Source organism: Lampris incognitus, chromosome 17 (assembly GCF_029633865.1).
Source record: "Lampris incognitus isolate fLamInc1 chromosome 17, fLamInc1.hap2, whole genome shotgun sequence".
Lineage (NCBI taxonomy): Eukaryota > Metazoa > Chordata > Actinopteri > Lampriformes > Lampridae > Lampris > Lampris incognitus.
The window spans coordinates 36697466-36716599 of NC_079227.1; the positions used below are offsets into that span (position 1 = coordinate 36697466).

The 19134-nt window shown below is 46.6% G+C and overlaps 1 protein-coding gene across 1 annotated transcript in view; it reads right to left on the reverse strand.

The window, feature by feature from the left end:
• Positions 1-293: 293 nt before the first annotated feature.
• The window catches only part of nrg3b (neuregulin 3b), a 143262-nt gene continuing 124421 nt past the window's right edge, over positions 294-19134 (reverse strand). Inside the window, exons 7-8 of the mRNA XM_056296774.1 lie at positions 18049-18225; positions 294-1041 (exon numbers count right to left, since the gene is read on the reverse strand). Of these exons, the coding sequence (XP_056152749.1) occupies positions 294-1041; positions 18049-18225 (925 nt within the window). The remainder of the gene's footprint in view (positions 1042-18048; positions 18226-19134) is intronic.

Consider the following 19134-nt stretch of genomic DNA (forward strand, 5'->3'; position numbering starts at 1 on the left):
TTCCAATACACTTTTTAAATCAAGCTCCCACCCAAATCACTTTGTTTTTCTTGTTGATTGACATGTATTCACAATGTGTGTTAGTGTTTTGTCTCTTTTCGTTATAATTCCACGTCTTTAGTCATATCAATAAATCTTTTATGTGGGCAGTTCAATCTGCTCATGGCCATTTGCGATTGGTCCGTACGGTCACACAGATGCACCCAACGACGTAGTTATCCTCCCACGCCACCCACGGAGAAATGCCACTATTGGGGCAGCAGTGTCTCTGAAGCCCTGTGACATTAATGGAGTCAGCTGGCAGAGGGTTTGGCACAAGCACATCCAGGACCTCTGTCGTTGGGTCCCCTGGTTGGGGTTGTGCAGTTTGAGTCTCCGGACTCTTGCGGTGTCTGGCCGTGGCACAGTCCCCGGGCATCTCTTTGGCCCGACGCCCTGACCCCGCTACCTGTGTGCAGAAGTCTTGGCGTATATCGGGTTTTTTTTTTCCTCTTGGCCTCAGGCACGGTCACGGCTGCAAGAGTGTTCGTGATGCCACACAGGAGCTTGGCAGGCGATCCAGACACCCCAGTCACCACAGGGGTGGAGAGGCTTTTGTGTTTTAATAACCCAGCCTCCAGTTCCACCGTAATTTCAATTTGCGTGGAGCCAGACCCCTTCTCTGATCCCGGCTTTGCACTGGTTGTGGCGGCAGTTGGGCTTGAACCGCTGGGTTGGATCCCGGCTGGCAGGGCAACAGTCTCACCGGGGCAAGAGGGAGGACTGCCGATGGACACCATGGTATTTCTAGCCAATGCATGGTGCCACTTGTCGTGTCCCTCCCCCTGCTGATGGTCGGCGTTCGCTTGCCCCCCCTCCAGGTCACATGCCTGGAGAGATGGGATGATGGGCACAGAGCGAGTGCGGAGCGCGGATGGAAGGAAGATAGTTCCTTTGTCCAGACGAGTACAGGGCACCTCTACCCACCCCTTCCTGGCAGCAAAGTGGGAGACTGAAGTCTTGCTGAGAAGGGCAGCGGCTCTTCCACTGGCAGGGTCACACCTTAAATTAGGAGCAAGAAGAGAAACGAAAGGGTGAGAATAGGGGAAGAGCAAGTTCTTGAACTCAATCAATCAATCAATCAATCAATCAATCAATCAATCAATCAATCAATCAATCAATATATATTATGTACGTATATAACTTGTTTATTAAATTATGTTTTTGCTGAGAAGATGGGTATTTTATAAACAATTCATGTAAGATGTGCTATATGAATAAACTGATATAAATCATCTTTGAAAGGCAGACGGGTACTATATGAACAGTTCAAATAAAGAATGACTTTGTTACTTAAACCGGATGCCAATTAAACATTTCTATGAGCTGATCATGGTCTGATCTACAGTTACAAACTCCAGGGACTTCTTGTAACAACCGAGTCCACTCAAGAAGGGAGGGTATGGAAAGGATGTCCATTTCAACCATTTACATTTATGTATAAAGTACTTACCAAGGACAATAATAGTATCAATGAACTGGGAAATACTCTTGTTTTTTTTGGATACTGTATTGTCATCACAATTATCACAAAATCTAAACTGAGGTAAGTTGGTCCATTGCAAACAAAGCCATGCGAGGACATACAAAGAGGAACACATGAAAATTGAACCTCCTCATTAACAAGTTATTAGCTGGGTATGTTGAAGGTAAAGCCTTTTAATGACTTTCTTTAACTTTGATTGCTATTGGGAATGTATTTATTCATTTATCTTATTTTCCTTGTATTGTCCCTGCTGGACCTCTAGTGTTGCCCCTCTTATGTGTCCCGTTCTCTCCATTGTCATTCAGTATCGAATAAAATGAAGGTTAAAAAACTTCTAGAAGGACCAACTGTTGGTCCCATACCCTTTTTCCACAATATTTACATTTGCTTAGGACAAACCTGCAACATCCTAGCACAAAGCTAAATCCCTCAGTCTTTCCAAATATTTCTTTTAAAATTCAACCCCCCCCCCATCCACCCTAATTTCCTGCAAAAAAAAAAAAAAAGTCTTGCAATTGTAAAAAGATTTAATAATATTTGCTACTGGACTTTCATAATCTTAGTGTAATTATTCATAATCCTTGGCACAAGCAGCCTTTATTCTATCTGCATAAATGTTTTCTTAAAAAAACCCAAACCATCTCTTGTGACTTCCGTAGCAGAGAATTAAGGCTCTAGCATCAAAGCGTCTGGATTCTGACCCTGGCCATTCAGAGTAGGTGAAAACCTTCTCACTAAACGCTTCATTATAATGGCCCGTGTGTGACGGGAGAGTGAAAGCTGGCGTTTGAAGTGTGAGTCTGTGTGCGCTGAGACAGAACACACCTCATCTGCTGAATCACCTCTGATGCCACACAAGATAAACCTAGGTATACTTCCTGTGCGTGTGTGTCAAGAACAACGCCAGTAAAAAAGAGGTGCAATCAAGTACGTCAAAGCGACGCTAATGAGCCTGCAGTGTCTCCCACAGACTGTCTGAAACAAATGGAGCGGAGCAGCAAAGTTACCCAAAGGTTTTTTTTTTGTGGCGAGGGGGTAAATGGGTATATGCGCGGAATGTGGACACGTCCAATCACTGTTTATCAAAGGCTCAAATCCAATTCAAAATCCCTCCTGTGCAGGTTAAGGAGTAAACCGGGGTTATTGTTGGTGGTTGGAGACTGTTTTGTAGTATAACCAAGTTTTAATAATTGAGTTACTTTCTCACCTCCCTCTGTAGGAGGGGAGGCGGGGATGGGCGGGGGAACTAGCTTGAGGTGCACCAGTCAGACCCTAGCATATCTAAAAATAACATCTGTAGCCATTTCGCCTTCAATTTCCGCCTCCTCTTTGATGGGGAAACGGGTTTTTTCTTGCAGGTGGATAATGAAATTGACAACACTGCGGGGATTTGCTGTCACTAAATAAAAAATCTGAAAGGGTTTTCTCATGCTCGTTTCGTGTTCTTCCTTCTCGCCGTGTAGTCCTTCACATTTTGCCCATTTCCCCCCCCATTCCCCCCACCTCTCTCCTTTATCTTTCCTTCACTGCTCTCTCATCTTCTTTGTACCACCTCCTTACCTCTCCCTCCTTTTCTCCCCTTTTTCTCTCCCTTGCTTACCACCTCCCGTTCCTCATTTCCACAAGACTAGAAGGGTGTCTCCATGGCAACAAGGGAGAGGGGCGGGGGCTTGAGGAGGGAGGAGAGGGGGGGAAGGGGGGCGCTGTGTTGCTGGTGTTGTATGCCTGTTAAGTCTAGAAATAGGTCATTCTAACCTCCTGAAGGCCAGAATATCAGACACATTCTAACCTAAAGGCCAGCATATAAGACACATTCTAACCTCCTGAAGGCCAGCATATAAGACACATTCTAACCTCCTGAAGGCCAGCATATAAGACACATTCTAACCTCCTGAAGGCCAGCATATAAGACACATTCTAACCTCCTGAAGGCCAGCATATAAGACACATTCTAACCTCCTGAAGGCCAGCATATAAGACACAGTCTAACGTCCCGAAGGCCAGCATATAAGAAACATTCTAACCTCCTGAAGGCCAGTAGATAAGACACATTCTAACCTCCTGAAGTCCAGCATATAAGACACATTCTAACCTCCTGAAGGCCAGCATATGAGACACATTCTAGCTACCCGAAGGCCAGCATATAAAACACATTCTAACCTCCTGAAGGCCAGCATATAAGACACATTCTAACCTCCTGAAGGCCAGCATATAAGACACATTCTAGCTACCCGAAGGCCAGCATATAAGACACATTCTAATCTCCTGAAGGCCAGCATATAAGACACTTTCTAACCTCCTGAAGGCTAGCATATGAGACACATTCTAGCTACCCGAAGGCCAGCATATAAGACACATTCTAACCTCCTGAAGACCAGCATATAAGACACATTCTAACCTCCTGAAGGCCAGCATATAAGACACATTCTAGCTACCCGAAGTCCAGCATATAAGACACATTCCAACCTCCTGAAGGCCAGCATGTAGGGGGGGGAAGGGGGGCGCTATGTTGCTGGTGTTGCATGCCTGTTAAGTCTAGAAATAGGTCATTCTAACCTCCTGAAGGCCAGAATATCAGACACATTCTAACCTGAAGGCCAGCATATAAGACACATTCTAACCTGAAGGCCAGCATATAAGACACATTCTAACCTCCTGAAGGCCAGCATATAAGACACATTCTAACCTCCTGAAGGCCAGCATATAAGACACAGTCTAACGTCCTGAAGGCCAGCATATAAGACACAGTCTAACGTCCCGAAGGCCAGCATATAAGACACTTTCTAACCTCCTGAAGGCCAGTAGATAAGACACATTCTAACCTCCTGAAGTCCAGCATATAAGACACATTCTAACCTCCTGAAGGCCAGCATATAAGACACATTCTAACCTCCTGAAAGGCCAGCATATGAGACACATTCTAGCTACCCGAAGGCCAGCATATAAAACACATTCTAACCTCCTGAAGGCCAGCATATAAGACACATTCTAACCTCCTGAAGGCCAGCATATAAGACACAGTCTAACATCCCGAAGGCCAGCATATAAGACACATTCTAACCTCCTGAAGGCCAGTAGATAAGACACATTCTAACCTCCTGAAGTCCAGCATATAAGACACATTCTAACCTCCTGCAGGCCAGCATATAAGACACATTCTAACCTCCTGAAAGGCCAGCATATGAGACACATTCTAGCTACCCGAAGGCCAGCATATAAAACACATTCTAACCTCCTGAAGGCCAGCATATAAGACACTTTCTAACCTCCTGAAGGCCAGCATATGAGACACATTCTAGCTACCCGAAGGCCAGCATATAAGACACATTCTAACCTCCTGAAGGCCAGCATATAAGACACATTCTAACCTGAAGGCCAGAATATAAGACACATTCTAACCTCCTTAAGGCCAGCATATAAGACACAGTCTAACGTCCCGAAGGCCAGCATATAAGACACTTTCTAACCTCCTGAAGGCCAGCATATGAGACAAATTCTAGCTACCCGAAGGCCAGCATATAAATCACATTCTAACCTCCTGAAGGCCAGCATATAAGACACATTCTAACCTCCTGAAGGCCAGCATATAAGACACTTTCTAACCTCCTGAAGGCTAGCATATGAGGCACATTCTAGCTACCCGAAGGCCAGCATATAAGACACATTCTAACCTCCTGAAGACCAGCATATAAGACACATTCTAACCTCATGCAGGCCAGCATATAAGACACATTCTAAGCTCCTGAAGGCCAGCATATAAGACACATTCTAACCTCCTGAGGGCCAGCATATGAGACACATTCTAGCTACCCAAAGTCCAGCATATAAGACACATTCTAACCTCCTGAAGGCCAGCATATAAGACACATTCTAACCTCCTGAAGGCCAGCCTATGAGACACATTCTAGCTACCCAAAGGCCAGCATATAAGACACATTCTAACCTCCTGAAGGCCAGCATATGAGACACATTCTAGCTACCCGAAGGCCAGCATATAAGACACATTCTAACCTCCTGAAGGCCAGCATATAAGACACATTCTAACGTCCTGAAGGCCAGCATATGAGACACATTCTAACCTCCTGAAGGCCAGTAGATAAGACACATTCTAACCTCCTGAAGGCCAGCATATGAGACACATTCTAACCTCCTGAACGCCAGCATATAAGACACATTCTAACCTCCTGAAGGCCAGCATATAAGACACATTCTAACCTCCTGAAGGCCAGCATATAAGATACATTCTAACCTCCTGAAGGCCAGCATATAAGACACATTCTAACCTCCTGAAGGCCAGTATATGAGACACATTCTAACCTCCTGAAGGCCAGCATATAAGACACATTCTAACCTCCTGAAGGCCAGCATATACAGTGGCTTGCAAAAGTATTCATACCCCTTGAACTTTTCCACATTTTGTCATGTTACAACTACAAACATAAATATTTTTTATTGGAATTTTATGTGAAAGACCAACACAAAGTGGCACACAATTGTGAAGTACAAAGAAAATTATATATGATTTTAATTTTTTTTACAAATAAAAAACTGAAAAGTGCGGTGTGCAAAAGTATTCAGCCCCCTTTTCTCTGAGTGCAACCAATTGCCTTCAGAAGTTGCCTGATGATTGCTGAATGATCGAATGTTGACCTAATGATTAAATAGAGTCAACCTGTGTGTAATCTAATCTCAGTACAAATACAGCTGTTCTGTGACGGCCTCAGAGGTTTGTTAAGAGAATATTGGGGAGCAAACAGAATCATGAAGTCCAAGGAACACACCAGACAGGTCAGGGATACAGTTGTGGAGAGGTTTAAAGCAGGGTTAGGCTATAAAAAGATTTCCCAAGCTTTGAACATCTCACGGAGCACTGTTCAATCCATCATCCGGAAATGGAGAGAGTATGGCACAACTGCAAACCTACCAAGACACGGCCGTCCACCTAAACTTACAGGCCGAACAAGGAGAGCCCTGATCAGAGATGCAGCCAAGAGGCCCGTGGTGACTCTGGACGAACTGCAGAGATCCACAGCTGAGGTGGGGGAATCTGTCCACAGGACAACTATTGGTCGTGCACTGCACAAATCTGGCTTTTATGGAAGAGTGGCAAGAAGAAAGCCATTGTTAAAAGAAAACCATAAGAAGTCCCGTTTGCAGTTTGCCAGAAGCCATGTGGGGGACACAGCAAACATGTGGAAGAAGGTGCTCTGGTCAGATGAGACCAAAATTCAACTTTTTGGCCTAAATGCAAAACGCTATGTGGGGCGGAAAACTAACACTGCACATCACTCTGAACACACCATCCCCACTGTTCAACATGGTGGTGGCAGCATCATGCTCTGGGGGTGCTTCTCTTCAGCAGGGACAGGGAAGATGGTCAGAGTTGATGGGAAGATGGATGGAGCCAAATACAGGGCAATCTTGGAAGAAAACCTGTTGGAGTCTGCAAAAGACGAGACTGGGGCGGAGGTTCACCTTCCAGCAGGACAACGACCCTAAACATAAAGCCCAGGCTGCAATGGACTGGTTTAAAACAAAACATATTCATGTGTTAGAATGGCACAGTCAAAGTCCAGGCCTAAATCCAACTGAGAATCTGTGGCAACATCTGAAAACTGCCGTTCACAAACGCTCTCCATCTAATCTGACTGAGCTTGAGCTGTTTTGAAAAGAAGAATGGGCAAAAATTTCAGTCTCTAGATGTGCAAAGCTGGTAGAGACATATCCCAAAAGACTTGCAGCTCTAGTTGCGGCTAAAGGCGGTTCCACAAAGTATTGACTCAGGGGGGCTGAATACTTTTGCACACCGCACTTTTCAGTTTTTTATTTGTAATTTTTTTTTAAAATCATGTATAATTTTCTTTGTACTTCACAATTGTGTGCCACTTTGTGTTGGTCTTTCACATACAATTCCAATAAAATATATTTATGTTTGTGGTCGAAACGTGACAAAATGTGGAAAAGTTCAAGGGGTATGAATACTTTTGCAAGCCACTGTAAGACACATTCTAACCTCCTGAGGCCAGCAGATAAGGCACATTCTAACCTCCTGAAGGCCAGCATATGAGACACATTCTAGCTACCCGAAGTCCAGCATATAAGACACAATCTAACCTCCTGAAGTCCAGCATATAAGACACATTCTAACCTCCTGAAGGCCAGCATATAAGACACATTCTAACCTCCTGAAGGCCAGCATATGAGACACATTCTAGCTACCCGAAGGCCAGCATATAAGACACATTCTAACCTCCTGAAGGCCAGAACATCAGACACATTCTAACCTCCTGAGGGCCAGCATATAAGACACATTCTAACCTCCTGAAGGCCAGCATATGAGACACATTCTAGCTACCCGAAGGCCAGCATATAAGACACATTCTAACCTCCTGAAGGCCAGAACATCAGACACATTCTAGCCTCCTGAAGGCCAGCATATAAGACACATTCTAACCTCCTGAAGGCCAGCATATAAGACACATTCTAACCTCCTGAAGGCCAGCATATAAGATACATTCTAACCTCCTGAAGGCCAGCATATAAGACACATTCTAACCTCCTGAAGGCCAGCATATAAGATACATTCTAACCTCCTGAAGGCCAGAACATCAGACACATTCTAACCTCCTGAGGGCCAGCATATAAGACACATTCTAACCTCCTGAAGGCCAGCATATGAGACACATTCTAACCTCCTGAAAGGCCAGCATATAAGACACATTCTAACCTCCTGAAGGCCAGCATATAAGACACATTCTAACCTCCTGAAGGCCAGCATATAAGACACATTCTAGCTACCCGAAGGCCAGCATATAAGACACATTCTAACCTCCTGAAGGCCAGAACATCAGACACATTCTAACCTCCTGAGGGCCAGCATATAAGACACATTCTAACCTCCTGAAGGCCAGCATATGAGACACATTCTAACCTCCTGAAGGCCAGCATATAAAACACATCCTAACCTCCTGAAGGCCAGCATATAAGACACATTCTAGCCTCCTGAAGGCCAGCATATAAGACACATTGTAAGCTCCTGAAGGCCAGCATATAAAACACATTCTAACCTCCTGAAGGCCTGCATATAAGACACATTCTAACCCCCTGAAGGCCAGCATATAAGATACATTCTAACCTCCTGAAGGCCAGCATATAAGATACATTCTAACCTCCTGAAGGCCAGAACATCAGACACATTCTAACCTCCTGAGGGCCAGCATATAAGACACATTCTAACCTCCTGAAGGCCAGCATATGAGACACATTCTAACCTCCTGAAGGCCAGCATATAAGACACATTCTAACCTCCTGAAGGCCAGCATATAAGACACATTCTAACCTCCTGAAGGCCAGCATATAAGACACATTCTAAGCTCCTGAAGGCCAGCATATAAAACACATTCTAACCTCCTGAAGGCCAGCATATAAGATACATTCTAATCTCCTGAAGGCCAGCATATGAGACACATTCTAACCTCCTGAAGGCCAGCATATAAGACACATTCTAACCTCCTGAAGGCCAGCATATAAGACACATTCTAACGTCCCGAAGGCCAGCATATAAGACACATTCTAACCTCCTGAAGGCCAGCATATAAGACACATTCTAACCTCCTGAAGGCCAGCATATAAGACACATTCTAACCTCCTGAAGGCCAGCATATAAGACACATTCTAACCTCCTGAAGGCCAGCATATAAGACACATTCTAACGTCCTGAAGGCCAGCATATAAGACACATTCTAACCTCCTGAAGGCCAGCATATAAGACACATTCTAACCTCCTGAAGGCCAGCATATAAGACACATTCTAACCTCCTGAAGGCCAGCATATAAGACACATTCTAACCTCCTGAAGGCCAGCATATAAGACACATTCTAACGTCCTGAAGGCCAGCATATAAGACACATTCTAACTTCCTGAAGGCCAGCATATAAGACACATTCTAAGCTCCTGAAGGCCAGCATATAAAACACATTCTAACCTCCTGAAGGCCAGCATATAAGATACATTCTAATCTCCTGAGGGCCAGCATATAAGACACTTTCTAACCTCCTGAAGGCCAGCATATGAGACACATTCTAACGTCCCGAAGGCCAGCATATAAGACACATTCCAACCTCCTGAAGGCCAGCATATAAGACACATTCTAACCTCCTGAAGGCCAGTATATAAGACACATTCTAACCTCCTGAAGGCCAGCATATAAGACACATTCTAACCTCCTGAAGGCCAGCATATAAGATACATTCTAACGTCCTGAAGGCCAGCATATAAGACACATTCTAACCTCCTGAAGGCCAGTAGATAAGACACATTCTAACCTCCTGAAGGCCAGTAGATAAGACACATTCTAACCTCCTGAAGGCCAGCATATAAGACACTTTATAACCTCCTGAAGGCCAGCATATGAGACATATTCTAACCTCCTGAAGGCCAGCATATAAGACACTTTATAACCTCCTGAAGGCCAGCATATGAGACATATTCTAACCTCCTGAAGGCCAGCATATAAGACACATTCTAACCTCCTGAAGGCCAGCATATAAGACACTTTATAACCTCCTGAAGGCCAGCATATAAGACACATTCTAACCTCCTGAAGGCCAGCATATAAGACACATTCTAACCTCCTGAAGGCCAGCATATAAGACACATTCTAGTTTGATCAGTCAGCTGATCAAATGATCAACAACCAGCTTCTTAGTCACCAAACTGAACAAACCAAACCCCTTCTTAAAAAAACAATAAGGATGATTGCTCAATAATTACCAATAATCAAGTAATCACAATAATTTCTGCTCTCGTGCTGGATTCTTGAAAAAGCAGTGTTAGCAGAGTCTTCATCATTTTCTTCATCTTACATTTTGCTACCTTTTAAAAAAGAGAGAGCTCTTCACTGTCTTTGCTAATTGGTTTATTTGTGTGTGTGTGTGTGTGTGTGTGTGTGTGTGTGTGTGTGTGTGTGTGTGTTGTATGTGTGGTGAGTGTGTGTGTGTGTGTGTGTGTGTGTGAAAGTGATAAGTTGTGCTGCTGCAGGACCTCTGCATAACCATGTGAAAGAAGCGCTGAGCTGCAGAGCTCTTTTAAGATGTAAATTATGGAAATGGGTCACACAAAGAGTTTCGCAGTGTACCCTACAAGACAGCGTAATGCTCCATCACGCCGGCATGCTAATGGGGGATATTGACGGGGACTTTTAAGTGTACGGGGAGCACGAGGGACACTGCTGCTTTAACGACAGACGTCTTTGATGGGAGCGAAGTCGCTCGAGCTGTGCTCGCTGCAGCACCATCAGGCCGTTCCTCCGCCCGATGCCACGCACGAGCCTCGCCCGGGCCTCGAGATGCACCACGACACCGTATCAGAATCCTGCGGTACGCGTTTCCTTCTCCCCTCTGTGGGTCATTTACCCGGTAACATCTGCAGTGTTTCATTCTACGTGGTGTGAACGACTGCTGAAAAGAAACACACAACCCCCCCCCCGCCCCCCCGTGGCATTGTAAGATAATTTTTTGTGCGTCGTAATTTTCTTGGGAGTTGTCTTGATGCCTGCTCAACAATGCAGGTAAGAAAACCACAGAAAGTTGAATCAGTTCTTCTTTTTTTCTTCTTCTTGGATTCCCCCCCCTTTTTCTCCCAGCTGTACTTGGCCAATCACCCTATTTCCCCGAGCCGTCCCGGTCTCTGCTTCACCCCCTCTGCCGATCCGAGGGGGGCTGCAGATGACCACATGCCTCCCACTCCTCCACCCAAAAACGGTCGTTTGTACAAGCAGCGTATTACGACCTATAGTTACGTTTTAAAGTTAAGCGCCCTCTAGCGGCCGTGCGGTCAATAGCAATCTTAGTTACTGTACCAGACGGCGAAACAACACCAAAACGCACTGACTACATGTTGTATTGTTCTCACATTGTTTTTATCTCTGTTTACTGACTACTCACCTTTATTAGCCTGTCTATGAGGCGTGGTAAAAAGGATGTCAACAAGAAGATAAAACCCCACAATGCACAGAGGCGAAAAGTATATGTGGCATATCTCCTGCCGCCGGTAGGGGCGCTAATTTAGGAAACACTCCTGTGGGACGTATTAGAGGGTATACGACCTTTCGTGGTCCTATAGGTTGGAGGACTTTGTAGGAGGAACTCGCTATCATGCTATCCCCCCCCCCCGCCCGCTAGTGCAGCGACCAGGACACATACCCACATCCGGCTTCCCACCCGCAGACGCGGCCAATTGTGTCGGTAGGGACGCCCGACCAAGGAGGGAGGAGGCATGTGGTAGTCTGCAGCCCTCCCCTGGATCGGCAGAGGGGGTGGAGCAGTGACCGGAACGGCTCGGAAGAGTGGGGTGAATGGCCAAGTACAATTGAGGAGAAAATGGGAGAAAAAAATCCCTCCCCCCTCTAAAAAAAAAAAAAAAATGGAGACATACAACGGGGAATAAGAAAGATGATGAGAATTTAAATAACAGATACACTTAGGAAAGTATTGGTCCTAAGAGTCTTCACTTCACTTCACCCTTCCGAGCCGTCCCGGTCTCTGCTCCACCCCCTCTGCCAATCCGGGGAGGGCTGCGGACTACCACATGTCTCCTCCCATACATGTGGAGTCGCCAGCCGCTTCTTTTCACCTGACAGTGAGGAGTTTCACCAGGGGGACGTAGCACGTGGGAGGATCACGCTACCCCCCCCCCACGAACAGGCGCTCCAACCAACCAGAAGATGCGCTAGCGCAGCAACCAGGACACATACCCGCATCCGGCCAATTGTGTCTGTAGGGACGCCCGTCCAAGCTGGAGGTAACACTGGGATTCGAACCAGCGATCCCTGCGTTGGCAGACAAGAGAATAGCCCGCTATGCTTCCTGGACGCCCTCTGAATCAGTTCATGTGGACAGACCACTTATTAAAACAACGTTATCGATAAAGGTTGTGTGGAGAAGAACTGGCTCAACTTCCGGAGGTTTCTTGGGACTTGTGCGGAGCTCATCGGTATGCTGCACGTGCGTCACTGTAACGGGAAGGCGGAGGAAAAGCCTCTGCCTGCACCGACAAGCTGATGTGGACTGACATTCAGCGGTGTCCTCACATGGCTCGTCTCCTCTCCTCTCCCCTCTCTCCTTGAGACTGCTTGACGGACAGCTCTCGTTTGGACTGCATCAGGGAGGGTTCTGCGTCTCATCTCAGCTGCACTCCATCCAGTGCAGTGACTTGTGAGAGCTGGAACCGCTTTGGTTTCTGTAACGCGTGACAGCCGGGATCATTCGAATGTAGTGTTCATTTGTAGAGAGGATTTTTAAGATGATCGCTTGGTGGGAGGAGTTGTTTTGTTTTGTGCCAGTAGCTCATGCTTTCAAAGCCTCCCTGACACAGCTCCAGAAGTTCTCCACTTACAACATCGTTGGAAATGGAACAATTCTGTCGGGACTGGCCCGCCACTTAGATGAGCGTGGGGACAATTCTGTCGGGACTGGACCGCCACTGAGATGAGCGTGGGGACAATTCTGTCGGGACTGGACCGCCACTGAGATGAGCGTGGGGACAATGCTGTCGGGACTGGACCGCCACTGAGATGAGCGTGGGGACAATGCTATCGGGACTGGACCGCAACTGAGATGAGCGAGGGGCCAATTCTGTCGGGACTGGACCGCCACTGAGATGAGCGTGGGGCCAATTCTGTCGGGACTGGACCGCCACTGAGATGAGCGTGGGGCCAATTCTGTCGGGACTGGACCGCCACTGAGATGAGCGTGGGGACAATTCTGTCGGGACTGGACCGCCACTGAGATGAGCGTGAGGACAATTCTGTCGGGACTGGACCGCCACTGAGATGAGCGTGGGGACAATTCTGTCGGGACTGGACCGCCACTGAGATGAGCGTGGGGACAATTCTGTCGGGACTGGACCGCCACTGAGATGAGCGTGGGGACAATTCTGTCGGGACTGGACCGCCACTGAGATGAGCGTGGGGACAATTCTGTCGGGACTGGACCGCCACTGAGATGAGCGTGGGGACAATTCTGTCGGGACTGGACCGCCACTGAGATGAGCGTGGGGACAATTCTGTCGGGACTGGACCGCCACTGAGATGAGCGTGGGGACAATTCTGTCGGGACTGGACCGCCACTGAGATGAGCGTGGGGACAATTCTGTCGGGACTGGACCGCCACTGAGATGAGCGTGGGGACAATTCTGTCGGGACTGGACCGCCACTGAGATGAGCGTGGGGACAATTCTGTCGGGACTGGACCGCCACTGAGATGAGCGTGGGGACAATTCTGTTGGGACTGGACCGCCACTGAGATGAGCGTGGGGACAATTCTGTTGGGACTGGACCGCCACTGAGATGAGCGTGGGGACAATGCTGTCGGGACTGGACCGCAACTGAGATGAGCGTGGGGACAATTCCACACCTGTAAAAGTCGTTTTCTGGTGTTGTTGCGTTTCTACTTGTTTGATACATGCTGATCGCTCTAAACAGTAGAAAAAAACAACAACCCTCAAATGTCTTTGCAAGTTCCAGTTCCAGTCTCTAGTACTCTTTTTTTGCTCTAGTACTCTACAGTCTCTAGTACTCTACAGTCTCTAGTACTCTACAGCCATATTTTCAGTGAGAAATATTCTTAAGCTACATAGACCATGATGCTTTTAGTGTGGTATTTGAGTTTTATGCAAACCAAACCAAACCATTCAGATCCTCTTAGAATGCTCGTCAACAAAGGCAATGAATGTCTCTTAATAACCACAGCCTTGAATTTTATTGATTACTTTTTTCATAAATTTTGCAATTTTTGCTCATAAGAGGAGTGTACTGAGAGGGCAGCGCTCTGCCAGGCGTACGTTATCTCCCTTCTCTGGTGTTTGGACTTGGTGACAAACCGTTTCCCCGTCTACCAGGAGAAGGAAAATACATGCACAGTAAAACCAATGGTTTTCCTTTAATTATAAGACTTTTGTGCAGCGTTCAGGTCGATTGAACAGGAAATATGGAACAAACAAGTTGTTAGTATGCAGTGCTCAAGCTAACAAATGTACCTAATAAAAACACTGTGTCTGCCAGTCTGCATATAAGACACATTCTAACCTCCTGAATGCCAGTAGATAAGACATATTCTAACCTCCCGAAGGCCAGCATACGAGACACATTCTAACCTCCTGAAGGCCAGCATATAAGACACATTCTAACCTCCTGAAGGCCAGCATATAAGACACATTCTAACCTCCTGAAGGCCAGTAGATAAGACACATTCTAACCTCCTGAAGGCCAGCATATAAGACACATTCTAACCTCCTGAAGGCCAGCATATGAGACACATTCTAACCTCCTGAAGGCCAGCATATAAGACACATTCTAACCTCCTTAAGGCCAGCATATAAAACACATTCTAACCTCCTGAAGGCCAGCATATAAGACACATTCTAACCTCATGCAGGCCAGCATATGAGACACATTCTAACCTCCTGAAGGCCAGCATATAAGACACATTCTAACCTCCTTAAGGCCAGCATATAAAACACATTCTAACCTCCTGAAGGCCAGCATATAAGACACATTCTAACCTCCTTAAGGCCAGCATATAAGACACATTCTAACCTCCTGAAGGCCAGCATACGAGACACATTCTAACCTCCTTAAGGCCAGCATATAAAACACATTCTAACCTCCTGAAGGCCAGCATATAAGACACATTCTAACCTCCTGAAGGCCAGCATATAAGACACATTCTAATGTCCCAAAGGCCAGCATATGAGACACATTCTAACCTCCTGAAGGCCAGCATATAAGACCCATTCTAACCTCCTGAAGGCCAGCATATAAGACACATTCTAACCTCCTGAAGGTCAGCATATAAGACACATTCTAACCTCCTGAAGGCCAGCATACAAGACACATTCTAACCTCCTGAAGGCCAGCATACGAGACACATTCTAACCTCCTGAAGGCCAGCATACAAGACACATTCTAACCTCCTGAAGGCCAGCATACAAGACACATTCTAACCTCCTGAAGGCCAGCATATGAGACACATTCTAACCTCCTGAAGGCTAGCATATGAGACACATTCTAGCTACCCGAAGGCCAGCATATAAGACACATTCTAACCTCCTGAAGGCCAGCATATAAGACACATTCTAACCTCCTGAAGGCCAGCATATAAGACACATTCTAACGTCCTGAAGGCCAGCATATAAGACACATTCTAACCTCCTGAAGGCCAGCATACAAGACACATTCTAACCTCCTGAAGGCCAGCATACGAGACACATTCTAACCTCCTGAAGGCCAGCATACAAGACACATTCTAACCTCCTGAAGGCCAGCATACAAGACACATTCTAACCTCCTGAAGGCCAGCATATAAGACACATTCTAACCTCCTGAAGGCCAGCATATAAGACACATTCTAACCTCCTGAAGGCCAGTAGATAAGACACATTCTAACGTCCTTAAGGCCAGCATATAAGACACATTCTAACGTCCTGAAGGCCAGCATATAAGACACATTCTAACCTCCTGAAGGCCAGCATATAAGACACATTCTAACCTCCTGAAGGCCAGCATATAAGACACATTCTAGCTACCCGAAGTCCAGCATATAAGACACATTCTAACCTCCTGAAGGCCAGCAGATAAGGCACATTCTAACGTCCTTAAGGCCAGCATATAAGACACATTCTAACGTCCTGAAGGCCAGCATATAAGACACATTCTAACCTCCTGAAGGCCAGCATATAAGACACATTCTAACCTCCTGAAGGCCAGCATATAAGACACATTCTAGCTACCCGAAGTCCAGCATATAAGACACATTCTAACCTCCTGAAGGCCAGCATATAAGACACATTCTAACCTCCTGAAGGGCAGTAGATAAGACACATTCTAAGTGTCAAAGCCCTTATTAAAAGACTTCAGATGTGTTTAGCTATTGTGGTTTTCATGATGAAAAGTGAATGAAGGTGAATGGATGCCCTGCTGATTGGCTTTCATTCAGAAAACAACGGGAAGAAAACATAGCTCAGCCACGGGAAATGTTTTCCCGTAGCTGCTGAGATGATTTCCAGCCGGGACTGTAATCTTACTCTTGACATTGTATTTTTTAACATAGTTTTAACATTGGAGACTATGGGGCGTCCAGGTGGCGGCGAGGTGAAAAAGGCGAATTACTTTTGGTTCCTCCAGTTCTCCTGTGCTGAGATCAGCAGTGAATGATTTACTGGCTTGTGAAATACGATCGACTTCTCATTTACTTTCAGGACTCATACCCAAATCCATATATTTTTTGGTTTTGACACGATCTGATCTGACTCAGCTGCAGATGTGAGTCACGTATGGTTGACTCAGACTGAGCAGCAGCAGGAAGCAGCGTTGGTCAAGCGAGTTAGAGAGTGAATGAGGAGAGGGAGCAGTGGTATAAAGAACAGATGTTTTTCGAAGGTTTTTGGCTGGGGGATCCTGGTCTGCTGTGTCCGGTAGGCCCAGGGACCACGTCCCAGCTTGGAGCTGCGCCCGAGGAGGAAACACCTAGGGCGGTCTGGCAGGACGCGGAAGCGGGGCAGGCTAAGCTAACTGCTAGCCCATGCGGACCGACAGCCCGACAGTCATCCTGGCATTCGCTCTCTTGGACAATGCATTTTATTTTTATGTTGTTGATATGTTGGATATATGTGTTTTTGTAGGTCTGTTGTAGTTCGGACACGTGTGTTCTTGTAGTTTGGATGTGTTTTGGTCTGTGTTGCACTGCCGTGGGCTGGGGGAAGTGATATTTCGTTTCATTTCACGTGCGCAAATGCATGAAATGAAACGACAAATAAATGTTCCCGATTCCTGAATCACCGCAACAACAAGACGTCCTTTGTCGTACAGTCACAACTGTGCACAAGACTTTTTGAGGCTGATGGGTCCAGTTGTTTGCGAGATTAGCCATGGACACACACATACACACACTGTCTAGCTTGACCAACACCTATCGATATGCATATTTATTTTTTGCATTTGCACTTTTGTGATTGTGTTGTGATTGTATCGTCGCTTTATGTAGAGCACATTGTGTCGCCCGGCGTATTAAATGTGCTCCATAAATAAAGTGTGGCTTGACCTGGCGTGACCTGGTGTGACTTGCTCAAAGTGTCTGCCAGATGAGTGAAATGTGACTGTCAAGTAAATGTGAAAAGGATAATTATTGTGACCACATGACAAACACGTGGACTACAGCCGGGGAACTACGGTTGTTGTTGTTGCTGTTGTTGTCCTTGGCTTGCAGCCGGGTGGCAGTGTTTGCCCTCTTTCAACCGCAGAGCTTGGCTCCAATCCCCTCACGGCCGTCTGCATCCACCCTCCCAAAGTGTCACTGAGTGAGATATTGATTTCCTACCAGGGTCCAAGTGTAACTAATCCCGGGTGTTATCATCCTCGAGGAAGGGGGCAGGTAAATCTTTTTGCTTGCAGAGATAAAAACAACAACAGCAGCAGCAGCAACAACAACAGGAACAAATACAATGAGCAGAATAGCGAGAGTCTCACTTTCTTGAAGACTCTGCCTCCATGTCCGTTGTCTCGACTTCTTGCAAGTGCTTGTAGACGTGGCCGGCGACTCTGGATCTGTCAATGAGATTGTGTTTCCCTCTGCTAATGGGTGGCGTCCGGAAAAGATGACTCTCCCTCCGTTGTTGCGCGGGGCTGAGGGAGAGGGAGCCGCTCCTGTGGCCCAAACGGAAACACCGCCGTGAGCGGACAGACACACACATCTCACAGGACAACACAAAGCTTCCTCAACTCAACACACGGCCGCAGACGTCCGCCCAATGCTTCCTACTACCTCGTCTCATCTACCTTTTCTTTGTGATCCCCCCCACCCCCCCCCCAATTGTATCCGTCCAAGTACCCCCTCTTCCAAGCCGTCCCAGTCGCTGCTCCACGCCCCCTGCTGATCCGGGGAGGGCTGCAGGCTACCACATGGCTCCTGCAATACATGTGGAGTCACCAGCCGCTTCTTTTCACCTGACAGTGAGGAGTTTCACCAGGGGGAGGTAGCGCGTGGGAGGATCACGCTGTTTCCCCCCAGTTCCCCCTCCCCTCCTGATCAGACTAAGACCAAGACTGACCAGAGGAGGCGCTAGTGCAGTGACCAGGACCCATGCCCACATCCGGCTTCCCACCCACAGACACAGCCACTTGTGTCTGTAGTGATGGCCGAACAAGCCGGAGGTAACATGGGGATTCGAACCGGCGATGCTAGTGTTGGTAGGCAATGGAATAGACTGCTACGCTACCCGGACGCCCACCACCATGGCTTTTAACATGATTATGTAACGTTACTGTTTTGTGAAAATAACACATACCTACACTGAAGGAGTCTGTGGCTACAAAACTTAAATGCTATTGTTTTTTTTAACATGCACACACTGTACACATCATTATAAAGGTGAGAAAATACGCTAATACCACCAAACGATCATAACACGTGCTGGAAAACCTATCTGGCAAGGCCAGTATGTGCTGACAGACTGTCGCCGTGTGGTTCCCTGAGTTATCCTGGAGGAAAATCGGAGGAAAATAACGTGTTCTTAGATTTGGAGCAGTCCAGATTTACAAGTCACTGATATAATC